This window comes from Schistocerca serialis, chromosome 3 (genome assembly GCF_023864345.2).
Source record: "Schistocerca serialis cubense isolate TAMUIC-IGC-003099 chromosome 3, iqSchSeri2.2, whole genome shotgun sequence".
Classification (NCBI taxonomy): domain Eukaryota; kingdom Metazoa; phylum Arthropoda; class Insecta; order Orthoptera; family Acrididae; genus Schistocerca; species Schistocerca serialis.
In genome coordinates, this window is record NC_064640.1 from 141,908,145 (window position 1) to 141,923,170 (window position 15,026).

The following is a 15,026-nucleotide window of genomic DNA, read 5'->3' on the forward strand; positions in this document are numbered from 1 at the left end:
TCCGAAAACGAATCATATTCCCGAAACCACGGAATATTCTCCCTCTTTACAGATTCTTCCGAACGCCGACATATTTTATCTTTAATCTTCGTTGATCCATTATGGACCATGGGACAACGGCTGGCATGTACTTCTTGATGCAATAATATACCAACAGCCGCATGTAGTGTAGAAATTTATACCAACAGCCGTATGTATTGTAGAAATTTACACCAACAGCCGTATGTATTGTAGAAATTAGAAGTTCATAAAATAAATTTCTACAATATATACGGCTGTTGGTATATTATTGCATCAAGAAAAACCATATTTTAGTATTTTGTCGTCCAGCGCGGAAAGTTTGCGAGGAAAAACCTTCACTCGTACAATGGTACGCTCCTGAGTAACAATCCTTGGAAATAACCCAGCCTGCGTGGTTTCCGAGGTGCCGCTTCTTCGTTCCTCTCATCTGCGTCCAAGATTTGCAAAGTTCGGAAGTATTATCCGGTTAACCTTCCGGCCCTACTACAGTAGCGGCCGGTCGCGACTCTATCGTGCACCTACCCTCAGTTGTCTCAACGTCCATCTTGCTACTTCCTGTGTTTAAGCAGGACCAACACACCTGTGTGGGCCTTCTACCCAGGGCTTAAGTTCAGCCTGCTGTTTCATTACCACTGTCGTTCCAACCTCTACTAGTATGATAATAAAGACACTCTGTCACCTTTCATGCAATAAGCGTTAACTATTATTTACAAGGCGTGCGTGACAATGGTTCAAATGGCTCTGAGCACTATGGGACTCAACTGCTGAGGTCATTAGTCCCCTAGAACTTAGAACTAGTTAAACCTAACTAACATAAGGACATCACAAACATCCATGCCCGAGGCAGGATTCGAACCTGCGACCGTAGCGGTCTTGCGGTTCCAGACTGCAGCGCCTTTAACCGCACGGCCACTTCGTCCGGCTGCGTGACAATGTCAGTCTCCTTTATATATTCATATATACGATGTACGACCTACCACATGATACCTAATTGTGTTTGTAGATCACGGAAAATTATGTGGATGAGTTCTTGTAAGGTGCAAAATTATAGCCACCTTACAAGTTGTAGATCTTCGCTTCTGTGAAACACATCTCTTCTACCGAATAAGGAAACTGTGTGAGAGGAAAAAAATATATATTATCTTCATCCTTAATAAAGATAGCAAAAACTTTTGTTGTAATATACAATCATTCAGCAGCAAATGAGTCAGATAAAACAGCGAGAGTGTTTCACAACAACTTGACACCAGCCGAGACGGATTCTCTGTTGTTTGTTTCGCTTGAGCTGAATCTGCAACATGTTGTTGCCCCACTTTAAAGATAAACGAGGCACGGAGTGGATAAGGGCCTTATCTCCTAAGAAGTAAATGCAAGTTCAGATGGTTGAAGCACAATATCTGATGACTATACAAGGTCAATGTCTCGGGAACAGAAAAAGGGGTTCGTCGGCTGATGAACCCTACCCAGTTCACTCACCAATGCAAGTCAGCAAACAAAAATTTCCAGACCTATACATCACAAGGAAACCATATTTCACACAGCAGTGGGACAATTCTAATTCAAATGATGACGAAACGGCATTTCCTACTATCATTAATTGCCGTTAATGTGAACAGTAAGTCTGTAAAATTCTTATGTGATGCTGAGCTAAATCTTTTGGCACAAGATTTTTAGGTAATGTAAGTAGTTTGTTGAACGTGTATTTCTGAACATCATGAGCTGCACGTAACAATCTTTAATTGAAAGATCAATGTTCGAACATATAGCCCATCATCAGAGCCATATATTCTATACGTCTATATCGAATGACATTTGTGCGGCTAGTAATCAAATTGCGTGCCTATGGGGTATAGTCTCGGTTGTGCGACTGGATAATTTATTTCCTGTCAGATAGGTCACACTTCGTAGTAATAGACGGAAAGTCATCGAGTAAAACAAGTGATATCTGGCGTTCTCCAAGGAAGTGTTTCAGGATCTCTGCTGTTGTTAATCTATACAAACGATTTAGGAGACAATCTGAGCAGCGCTCTTAGATTGTTTGCAGATGATACCTTCTTTTGATACCTTCTTTTGCCGTCTGGTAAAGCTATCAGAAGATCAAAACCAACTGCAAAATGATTTAGAGAATATATCTATTGTGCGAAAAATGGCAGTTGACAATAAACACTAAAAAGTGTGAGGTCAGCCTGAGCACTAAAAGGAATTCGTTAAATTTCGGTTACACGATAACTCACACAAATCTATAGGCTGTCAATAGCTATGTATTACATTTACGAACGACTTATAACGGAACGATCACATAGATGGTGTTGTAAAGAAGGAGAACAAAAGACTGCGTTTTATTGGCAGAATACTTAGAAGCTGCAACAAATCATCTAAGGAGACTGCCTACTTTACGCTTCTCTATCCTCTGTTAAAGTATTCCCGTGCGGTATGGGATCCTTGCCGGAAAGGAGTGATACAGAACATCGAAATAGGTCAGAGAAGAGCAGCTTGTTTTGTATTATCGAAATATAGGGGAAGAAAATCACGGACATGATACACGAAGTGGCGTAGCAATCACTAAAACAAAGGCGTTTTTCGTTGCGGTGGGATCTTTTCACGAAATTTTAATCACGGTTATTCTCCTCTGAATGCGAAAATATTTTGCTGACGCCTACCTACATAGGGAGGAATGATCATCGTCATAAAATAAAACGAACCAGAGCTCTCATGGGAAGATTTACGTGTTTACTTTTCTCGTCGAGCTGTTCGAATGTGGAACGGTAGAAATCTCAAAGGTGGTTCGATGAACCCTCTGCCAGGCAACTGTGAATGGCAGTGAAGTCATTTGGATGTAGATATTTGTTAAGTATGAAATTCTTATGATGTTAAAAATCATCTCTGTGGATCTCTGTGGCACACAGGCTGTTGTGTGTACATGCTATAGATGTTAAACTTGGTCGTGCTGGACACTACTGCCACTGTGTTAGTAGTCAGTAACGGCCGGATTCTCATCTTGTTTCAGCAACTAGCCAGATTAAAATTCTGTACCGCATCAAAAAGTGAAGTAGGATTTAGGATAAATTCACGTGAGAAAGATCAAATTTAGGTCAACGTCCTTTTGCAGTGTAGAACGCGGTTCTGTATAGACAGATGTAACGATAGCTTTAGCGAACGATGGAAGAGAGGTTCTACTCATTATCATTGTTCAGGAATAGTTGAGAACTTTAATTATTCTTACTGATCATTTAAATCGGCTATAGAATGTATGCACTTCAGAGTAAGAAATCGGTTCCATCCTATCGTTATATTTATGAATGAAATTATACCGGTTGTAAGGAAAAATATTGTTGTTGTTGTTGTTGTTGTGGTCTTCAGTCCAGAGACTGGTTTGATGCAGCTCTCCATGCTACTCTATCCTGTGCAAGATTCTTCATCTCCCAGTGCCTACTGCAGTCTACATCCTTCTGAATTTGCTTAGTGTATTCATCTCTTGGTCTCCCTCTAGGATTTTTACCCTCCACGCTGCCCTCCAGTGCTAAATTGGTGATCCCTTGGTGCATCGGAACATGTTCTACCAACCGACCCCTTCATCTAGTCAAGTTGTGCCACAAACTCCTCTTCTCCCCAATTCTATTCAATACCTCCTCATTAGTTAGGTGATCTACCCATCTAATCTTCAGCATTCTTCTGTAGCACCACATTTCGAAAGCTTCTTTTCTCTTCTCGTCTGAACTATTTATCGTCCACCTTTCACTTCCATACATATCTACGCTCCATACAAATATTTTCAGAAACGAGTTCCTGACACTTAAATCTATACTCAATGTTAACAAATTTCTCTTCTTCAGAAACGTTTTCCTTGTCATTGCCAGTCTACATTTTATGTCCTCTCTACTTTGACCATCATCTGTTATTTTGCTCCACAAATAGCAAAATTCATTTACTATTTTAAATGTCTCATTTCCTATTCTACTTCCCTCAGCATCACCCGATATAATTCGACTACATTCCATTATCCTCGTTTTGCTTTTGTTGATGTTCATCTTATATCCTCCCTTCAAGACACTGTCCATTCTGTTCAACTGCTCTTCCAGGTCCTTTGCTGTTTCTGACAGATTTCCAATGTCATCGGCGAACCTCAAAGATTTTATTTCTTGTCCATAGATTTTAATTCCCACTCTGCATTTTTCTTTTGTTTCCTTTACTGCTTGCTAAATACAGATTGAATAACATCGGGGATAGGCTACAACCCTCTCTCACTCCATTCCCAACCACTGCTTCCCTTTCATGGCCCTCGATTCTTATAACTGCCATCTGTTTTCTGTACAAATTGTTAATAGCTTTTCGCTCCCTGTATTTTACCTCTGCCACCTTCAGAATTTGAAAGAGAGTATTCCAGTCAACAGTGTCAAAAGTTTTCTCTAAGTCTACAAATGCTAGCAACGGTGTTCTGCCTTTCCTTAATCTATTTTCTAAAATAAGTCGTAGGGTCAGTATTTCCTCACGTATTTCAACATTTCTACGGAATCCAAACTGATCTTCCCCGAGGTCGGCTTCTACCAGTTTTTCCATTTGTCTGTAAAGAATTCGTATTGGTATCTCGCAGCTGTGACTTTATTAAACTGGTAGTTCGGTAATTTTCACATCTGTCAACACCTGCTTTCTTTGGGATTGGAATTATTATATCCTTCTTGACGTCTGTGGGTATTTCGCCTGTCTCATACATCTTGCTCACTAGATGGCTATCAGTAGTTCTGATGGAATGTTGTCTGCTACCGGGGCCTTGTTTCGACTTAGATCTTTGAGTGCTCTGTCAAACTCTTCGCGCAGTGTCATACCTCCCATTTCATCTAGATATACATCCTCTTCCATTTCCATAATATTACCCTCAAGTACATAGCACTTGTATGTACTCCTTCCGCCTTTCTGTCTTCCCTTCTTAGCTTACAACTGGCTGGTTTTCCATCTGAGATCTTGATACTCATGCAAGTGGTTCTCTTTCCTCCAAAGGTCTCTTTAAATTTCCTGTAATCAGTATGTATCTTACCCCTAGGGATATATGCCTCTACATCCTTACATTCGTCCTCTATCCATCCCTGCTTAGCCATTTTGCACTTCCTTTCGATCTCATTTTTGAAACGTTTGTATTTATTTTTGCCTGCTTCATTTACTGCATTTTTATATTTTCTCCTTTCATCAATTAAATTCAATATATCTTCTGTTACCCAAGGAGTTCTACTAGCCCTCGTCTTTTTACCTACTTGATCCTCTGCTGCCTTCACTACTTCATCTCTCAAAGCTACCCATTCTTCTTCTACTGTGTATCTCCCTGAAACTCTGTACAACCTCTGGGTTAGTCAGTTTATCCAGGTCCCACCTCCTTAAATTCCCACCTTTTTGCAGTTTCTTCAGTTTTGGTCTACAGTTCATAACCAGTAGATTGTGGTCAGAGTCCACATCTGCTCCTGGAAATGTCTTACTGTTTAAAATCTAGTTCCTAAATCTCTGTCTTACCATTATATAATCTATCTGAAACATTACAGTATCTCCAGGCCTCTTCCATGTATACAACCTTCTTTCATGATTCTTGACCCAAATTTTAGCTGTTATTAAGTTATGCTCTGTCCAAAATTCTACCAGGCGGCTTCCTCTTTCATTCCTCACCCCCATTCCATATTCACCTACTACGTTTCCTTCTCTTCCTTTTCCTACTGTCGAATTCCAATCACCCACGACTATTAAATTTTCGTCTCCCCTCACTATCTGAATAATTTCTTTTATCTCATCATACAGTTCATCAAAATCTTCTTCATCTGCAGAGCTAGTTGGCATACAAACTTGTACTACTGTGGTAGGCGTGGGCTTCGTATCTATCTTGGCCGCAAGAATAAGTTCACTATGCTGTTTGTTGTAGCTTACACGTATTCCTATTTTTTATTTATTATTAAACCTACTCCTGCATTACCCCTATTCGATTTTGTATTTATAACTCTGTATTCAACTGATCAGAAGTCTTGTTCCTCCTGCCACCGAACTTCACTGATTCCCACTATATCTAACTTTAACCTATCCATTTACCTTTTTAAATTTTCGAACCTACCTGCCCGATTAAGGGATCTGACATTCCACGCTCCGATCCGTAGAACGCCAGTTTTCTTTCTCCTGATAACGACGTCCTCTTGAGTAGTTCCCGCCCAGAGATCCGAATGGGGGACTATTTTACCCTTCGGAATATTTTACCCAAGAGGACGCCATCATCATTTAACCACATAGTAAAGCTGCGTGCCCTCGGGAAAAATTACGGCTTTAGTTTCCCCTTGCTTTCAGCCGTTCGCAGTACCAGCACAGCAAGGCCGTTTTGATTGATGTTACAAAGCCAGATCAGTCAATCATCCAGACGGTTGCCCCTGCAACTATTGAAAAGGCTGCTGCCCCTCTTCAGGAACCACACGTTTGTCTGGCCTCTCAACAGATACACCTCCGTTGTGGTTGCACCCACGGTACGGCCATCTGTATCGCTGAGGCACGCAAGCCTCCCCACCAACGGCAAGGTGAATGCTTCAGAGGGGGGGGGGGGGCAGCGGGGATATTAGATGTTTTAAATGTGGTTTTAATATATTATGTGAGCTCTGAAAATCTTACGGGGAATCGCCAGCTAAACACGAACAACTATCGTTATCGTATAGTAGAATGACAAGGAGCTGCGGTCGCAGGTTCGAATCCTGCCTCGGGCATGGATGTGTGTAATGTCCTTAGGTTAGTTTGGTTTAAGTAGTTCTAAGTTCTAGGGGACTGATGACCACAGCTGTTAAGTCCCATAGTGCTCAGAGCCATTTGAACCATTTGAATGACAAGGAACTGCAAAAGAAAATAATGTACCGGAGGTTATGTTGGGAATTCTTGCTGTTGGTGATAAAAATATTAGAACCAAGATTAAAATAATCTAAAGAAAATGGAAATGATTCTAGAAATAATAATAAATCTCAAAATGATGCTACATGTGTGAAAAACAGTGAGACTGTTTTGAAGTAAGCTCATTTAAAACTACCTAGAAGAGATAGGCAACCAATAAATTTTTCCCTTTCAAGGTATGTTGAACACTGTATAAACACTAAGATCATACGATGCTGATCTGTTCGGTAGGTCTGGTGGATCAAACACGTCTAGCTGAGAAACCGCCACTTTAGTTGGTGTGTGCTCGGCCTATCCATATCTAGCGGAAAAATAAGAGAGATAATCTTTTTGATAATTAAAATTAAAGCACGCTGGATATGCAGAATACATTAGACAAGGAGTTGGTAAGCCTCAGGGTGAAAAATGGCTCTGAGCACTATGGGACTTAATTTCTTAGGTCATCAGTCCCCTGGAACTTAGAACTACTTAAACCTAACTAACCTAAGGACATCACACACAACCATGCCCGAGGCAGCATTCGAACCTGCGACCGTAGCGGCCGCCTCAGGGTGAACTCAGATCTCTCTAATTTTGCCTTTATGGTCTTTCCGCGAAATATATGTAGGAGCAACCAATATACGGGTAGACTCTTCTAGGAAAGTAAGTTGTCAGAAGTTTACCAGTAAACCCCACCGTTAGACACAACGACTGTCTTTTAGCATCTGCTACTGGATTTGTATGAGCATCTCTGTGACGATTTTGCGTTCACTAAACCACCCTATGACGGAATGCATTGCTCTTACTTGCCTATTTTCTATTTCCTCTTTCAATTCTAACTCATACAAGTCCTAAGACGAGGAGCAAAATTCAAATCTTGTGCGAATTAGGATTCTGTAAGCTACTGCTTTCGTGGGTGGGCTATATTTTTTGAGGATTCTTCCAATGAATCTCAGTCTGGCATTTTATGTGGTCGTTCCACTTTAAATCGCTCAGTGGGTATACTCCCAAATATTTAATGGATGTGACTCCTTCTAGTGATAGTCGTGCAATCGTGTATCATATACCGGCGAATCTTTTCATCAATTTGTGTGCAATACGTTGTTTCATCCGTTTACGTTGAGAGTCAGTTGCCGTCACCAGCACCATGCGCCAATCTTCTGCAAGTCTTGTTGCATTTCGCTACAGTTTTCTCGTATCGCGACTTTTCTGTATACATCATCACGCACGAAAATTCTCACGAAACTTCTGACGTTATTGACTAGGTCATTTATCTCCACATATAAGTTCATAGTGCAGTACAATCGGTGTTTCTGATGGATTCACGATATGCACCCTTTTAACAGCTGAAACGTCTTATTTTCTGTCACGTAATGGCTTCCATTACATAGGGTTCTGCACCAATGGACTACGAATGTGCTGTTACATTACGGTGCTAATAATGTAAGTAACTTATTTAGTAGTGCTTATGCTGAAATTCACTAATGCCTGTCATTGTAAGAACCGTTTATACTTCGAAAAACCTTTCTCTAGATTTTCAGATTTCATTTGTATGTTTTATTTATTTTAATTGTCAATAAATTCATACAAAACAAATAATAATATCTGTTATTATTAGGTCTTCGGACGAGACGTATGTTTCAGATGTAAATTTATTCACTTTAGATAGTGTCAAAGCACAATTTTATGTTGTTGGAAGATTTCTGCAATGCATTATTCATATTTTATGTCCAGGAATATGCTATAATGTCTGATCTAGCTTTACTTTTTGTTTCAGGTTCATCGCCTGCAGGAGATGGTGGTAAGTCCACAATAAGGAGACGGCATGTACGTCATAATTGGCCCCTGGTACTACAGCCACGTTATTTTTGAATAAGTTGACAATTACACGTTCTCTGAATGTGCTGTAACAAGCAAGAATAATCTAAAATACTTTGGAATTACGAGGTATAGGAACTTAAAGGGGAGGTATTGAGTTCACATGATTTATACACATTCTCGCCGACCGGAGTGACCGAGCGGTTCTAGGCGCTACAGTCTGGAACCGCCCGACCGCTACGGTCGCAGGCTCGAATCCTGCCTCGGGCATGGATGTGTGTGATGTCCTTAGGTTAGTTAGGTTTAAGTAGTTCTAAGTTCTAGGGGACTGATGACCTCAGAAGTTGAGTCCCATAGTACTCAGAGCCATTTGAACCATACACATCCTCGATCGGGTATATGTACACTGACAAAGGAATCGCAACGCCAAAAAATAATTAATGTAAAGTAATGAAATTTCGAGAATACATTTGTCTAGGATTTAAGTGATTAACGTTGCAAGATCACAGGTTAATGTTAAGTGTGAGATAACCTATTGAAAATGTGAAATGCTAGTACATTAATAACGGATTTAACTGACAATGTTGAATGCAAGCATGTAAACGTGCATGCATTGTATTTTACAGGTGTCGGATGTCAGTTTGTGGGCTACCCGCCAGGGTAGCCGAGCGCGCTAACGTGCTACTTCCTGGATTCGGGTAGGCGCGCCGGCCCCGGATCGAATCCGCCCGGCGGATTAGCGACGAGGGCCGGTGTGCCGGCCACCCTGGATGTGGTTTATAGGCGGTTTTCCTCATCCTGCTAGGTGAATACCGGGATGTCCCCTCGTTACACCTCAGTTACACGCGTCGCAGACATTTGCAACACTGTTTCACGATTTCCACTAGACGCAGACAGTTGGGGTACACTGATTCCGTCCTGGGGGATACGGGGTGGCGGCAGGAAGAGCATCCGGCCATCCCTAACACTTACACTGCCAAATCCGTTGTAACCACGCCAACCCTGCGATTGCTGTGGGACTATGGCGTACGCGAAAGAAAGAAGGAAAAGGAAAGACATAATGTCAGTTTGTGGGATGGAGTTCCATGCCTGTTGCACTTGGTCAGTCAATACAGGGACTGTTAATGCTGGTTGTGGATGACGCTGGAGTTGCCGTCCGATGTTGGTCCATATGTGCTCGATTGGAGACAGGTCTGGTGATAGAACAGGTGAATGCAGCATATCGATACTCTGTAGAGCATGATGGGTTACAACAGCGGCATGTGGGAGAGCGTAATTCTGTTGGATAAGACCCCTGGAATGTTGCTCATAAATGGCAGCACAACAGGTCGAATCACCAGATTGACCTACGAATTTACAGTCAGGGTATGTAGGATAACATCGAGAGTGCTGCTGCTGTCAGACGAAATCGCACCCCAGACCATCACTCAAGGTGTAGGTCGGGTGTGACTAGCACGCGGACAGGTTGGATGCAGGCTCTCAACTGCCCTCCTAACCAACACACAGCCATCACTGGCACCGAGACAGAACCAGCTTCCATCAGAAAAAGCAACAGACCCCCATCCTGCCCTGCAGAGGGCTCTCGCTTGACATCACTGAAGTCACAAATGGATGTGGTCTGGGGTCAGTAGAATGCACGACACCACTGAAGTCCAAATGGATGTGGTCTGGGGTAAGTGGAATGCACGAACAGGGCCTACAGCTCGGAGTTGTCCTTGAAGTAACTGTCACATGGTGCCAACTGCTGCTCAGATTGCTGCTGCGGGCAGATGCAGTACGATTCGCCAGAGCCATACGCCAAATACGATGGCCTTCCCTCTCGGTAGTGGCAAGTGGCCGCCCGCAGCTCGACCTTATTGCGACCGTACATTATCGTGAGCACCGATGCCGGCAACCATGTACAGTGGCTACGTACCTGACAAATTTTTCTCCAGTATCGTAGAAGGAACATCCAACTTCTCGTAGCCCTTTTATACGACCCCATTCAAACTCAGTGAAGTGTTGATGATGGCGTCTTTATCGCCTTAAAGACATTCTTGACTAACATCAACTCACCACGTCCAGTTTCAAAGGTAACTAACACTCACAACCGTTTCAGCGTGTATTTAAAGCAAACCTGATTTGTATCCACATAGTTGCGCTACTAGTGCCACTCTTATGCGACTGGCGCGAAATCTGAATAGATATCTTTCAGATGTAGAAACACGCCTACCAACTTTCGTTTATGTCGCACAATTCCTTCTTGGTGCTGTGATTGTTTTCCTTCAGTTTGTTTAGGCCGAGAGTGATGGAGCGTTGGTTAACATTTTTGAGGCACATTTGGGAGGAATGGGTTCCAAATCTCTGTCCATTCGTCCAGACTTATCTTACCTTCCGTTTTCCTAAATGACTTTAAGCGAATGCTGGAATCACACATGTTACGACCTATAGGCAGTTCACTCCTGATTCTTGTCCAGTTGAGCAAATTGCTCCATGTCTAATGAGTTTAATGTCGACGGCTTATTAAACTCTAACTTCTCTCTTTCTAAAACAATGCGGTTATTGAAACGCATATTCCTTGAGTTCAACTGTGAGGTCGGACACAGATGAAGTCCACTTAAAAGAACGCTTCATTTGTTACCACGACACTGCAAAAACACACACACACAAAAGAGAGTAACATCGGTGCTAATGAAATGCGATGTAATAAACGGTAGTCGAGTGTCTCAGGAAGCGTTATTTGCTAACGAACTCACAATGCGATTTCAGAGAGGCGTCAGTTGAACCGGTCATTTCTGAAAGAATCTATCTGAGATTCTTTTAGTAAAAATGTTTAATTTTTTTGGTTCTCCTCTGGCAGATGCATCATACTGAGGTCTCTCTCCGGCAATTTTGTGCTGATGAAGAAAGCCGACGCTACCATCATTCATCTCTGAAAGGCCCCCTATCTTGAATAACGGATAGTTTACAAGGAAAACATTATTAAACTGAGCTAAGAAAAGCAAATTTACAGCCCACATGGCGCATATGTAGAAAGTTTTAGATTTTAACAGGTAATGGCCGAGTTTCTAGAAGAGAGATTAGCTCTCCAAGGAATTTAGAGGAGATGACTTCTTAATTAAAGGTAGTATTTTATCTTGCTTGTACTTTAGAATTCAGATGCAACGTAGACAATCCAGATTTTGTGACCATCTTTGATTTCATTGATGGACTTCCTCGATGCGCATTGTACAACGAAAGTGTCCGAATCATATATAAGAAAGTAGAAGACATGAGCAAACTATGTAGAATACGAGTATAACAAACAGCCCCAGCAGATATGGATTAGTGTCAATGACTAAAACATTACTAGATGTCTTGTACATATCAGTTGCAGTTATATACGCTTGTTGTAAGTCCACGGCACAGTAAGCACATAATAGATGTTCTTCTTCCACTGTAGTAACTAGTAACTGTTTTTAAAAAGACAAATCTTTAAATATTCGGGGCACAAGGAAACAGTTTTCTGAAGTCTTTACTAATAAGCCCTTATTCCACGGTATCTGGAAGCTTATGGCTTTCTGTTCACTTTTGATGTATAAAAATAGTTGTTGTGGGACCAACAGTTTGACTTTTAAATGAAGCTTGTGTCCAAACTAAGATATTCACGTCAACTTTGGCTTATGTGTCACACTATCTCACGAAGTTTTTATGTCATTCAATCAATTTCTTTGGTGGCCCGTACAGCATTCTACATCTACATCCATAAGCCCGCAAGTCACCTGACGATGTGTGGCGGAGGGTACCTTCAGTACCTCTATCGGTTCTCCCTTCTATTCCAGTCTCGTATTGTTCGTGGAAAGAAAGATTGTCGGTATGCCTCTGTGTGGGCTCTAATCTCTCTGATTTTATCCTCATGGTCTCTTTGAGAGATATACGTAGGAGGGAGCAATATACTGCTTGACTCCTCGGCGAAGGTATGTTCTCGAAACTTCAACAAAAGCCCGTACCGAGCTACTGAGCGTCTCTCTTGCAGAGTCCTCCACTAGAGTTTATCTATTATCTCCGTAACGCTTTCGCGATTACTAAATGATCCTGTAACGAAGCGCGCTGCTCTCCGTTGGATCTTCTCTATCTCTTCTATCAACCCTATCTGGTACGGATCCCACACTGCTGAGCAGTATTCGAGCAGTGGGCGAACAAGTGTACCGTAACCTACTTCATTTGTTTCCGGACTGCATTTCCTTAGAATTCTTCCAATGAATCTCAGTCTGGCATCTGCTTTACCGACGATTAATTTTATATGGTCATTCCATTTTAAATCACTCCTAATGCGTACTCCCAGGTAATTTATGGAATTAACTGCTTCCAGTTGCTGACCTGCTATATTGTAGCTAAATGATGAAGGATCTTTCTTTCTATGTATTCGCAGCACATTACACTTGTATACATTGAGACTCAATTGCCATTCCCTAGCCCATATGTCAACTCGTTGCAGATTCTCCTGCGTTTCAGTACAATTTTCCGTTGTTACAACCTCTCGATATACAACAGCATCATCCGCAAAAAGCCTCAGTGAACTTCCGATGTTATGCACAAGGTCATTTATATATATTGTGAATAGCAACGGTCCTACGACGCTCCCCTGCGGCACACCTGAAATCACTTACTTCGGAAGACTTCTCTCCATTGACAATGACAGCCTCTATTCAAGCTCTATCCACATTCAGCGCAACATACTCGCGTCAACTATAGCAATGACAGCAAAAATTCGGTTCTTTAAATCACTGATGTGGTTGACAGGCGTTTGGTTGTCTCTGTCCTTGATATGTCATCATCGAAGGAAGTCCATATGTGTAATGTGGGATGTCCAGGGCGGGCAGGGAATGGAACCATCCCTGCCAATCCAGAGATCTGGAAACATCTGGTCTGGAACGTATTGTACATTCTAACAAGGGAATAGTCGGATCCGACATGCCGAAACTTACCCTGAAATTTTCCACACAGGAAGAATACACCTAAAGAAATGCACTGTCAAAATTTCAGCTGCTAATGCCCACAGCAAGCACTTTACACATTTTTGCCGCACGAAGAACCGCTTAGAACAGTAGTTTGTGCAGCTCCTCCTGCCCAGTGTGCGATTCGGCAAATAAGCAGATGCAAACGTACCAAGAGGACGTAGCGCAGCGTTGTACGAGACCCAAGGTGCACACTAGACAATTTTAAGCACTAAAAACATACCAAAAACGTCTCAGAGCATTAATTTTTTTCAACAACTCGTACTTCGTATCGATGGCTAAATTGTTGCAGATGCAATTGTCACACAAGTGCCTACCAGAGGAAAGAAGAAAATTGCAGTATATAAAGGTACAGTCGTGGACAAAACGAGCGAGACCCCTCGCCTGTTCGTTATGCTGATCCGCACAGCTTTAAAGTCTGCTATACAGTATAACAGGCAAGGCGACGAAGTGCTACCAACATACTATGCACAGGCGTGAATTTGAAAAACTATCCGAACTTTGTCAGACTGTTTTCAATTATGTCTAAGACTATATTAATGCTGATTAGTGTGCTAAACACAACACTTAATTATAAGATATAAATGAAAGAAGAAACGCTAATTAGTATCGGCTGTACTAATAAAAATGACTTTCAGCTTATCGAGATAACATAACTGTTATAGTAAGACAAAGTACCCCAGATCGATACGAATTAGCAAAATATTATGCACATTCGGCCGCGAAACGGTCTGTGTCAGTGTTCAGACCAGTCATACTGGATTACCTTTGCTGACCTACCATGAAAGTGTGCAAATTTAGCAATGAGTGAAGATTCATAACGAAATTCATTTAAAAAGCAATTCAATTATTGACAGAAGCGGAAATAGTAGGCAGCAACAAGTATGAAATTCTACAAGAGTCTCCTATTGACATCCACAGAGCGCCGGTACAGAATAAAGGAAGCAAAAAAACGTATTGGGGGCGTGAGAAATTCTTAAAATTGCTTTGTTGATAGTCTATCTGCCTCCATCAAGATTAGAACCGAAGACAAACCACACCTCCCTTGCAGTAGCAAGCACCTTTCACTACGCTAGCAGACAGCCCAGGCAAACAGTCCTCTATTATTACCCTAAACATGAATAAGCCGGAAATTTCGCAATGAAAATGGCAAAATGATCTGCAGTTTCTGTTCATAGGGCTTTCTGGACTCAAAAACATGAATTTTCAACCTTTATGTAACCGCTTATGTGACAATCAATCGGGATGTTTATCGAAATACCAAATACTGTTATTAGCGAGTAAATTTAGTAGGTCGGCCGCGGTGACCGAGCGGTTCTAGGCGCTACAGTCTGG

At 41.8% G+C, this 15,026-nt stretch overlaps 1 protein-coding gene across 1 annotated transcript in view; it reads left to right on the forward strand.

The window, feature by feature from the left end:
• The window catches only part of LOC126470722 (vitellogenin-like), a 451,798-nt gene that overhangs the window by 27,533 nt on the left and 409,239 nt on the right, over window positions 1–15,026 (forward strand). The window contains exon 3 of the mRNA XM_050098725.1: window positions 8,675–8,698. Within this exon, the coding sequence (XP_049954682.1) occupies window positions 8,675–8,698 (24 nt within the window). The remainder of the gene's footprint in view (window positions 1–8,674; window positions 8,699–15,026) is intronic.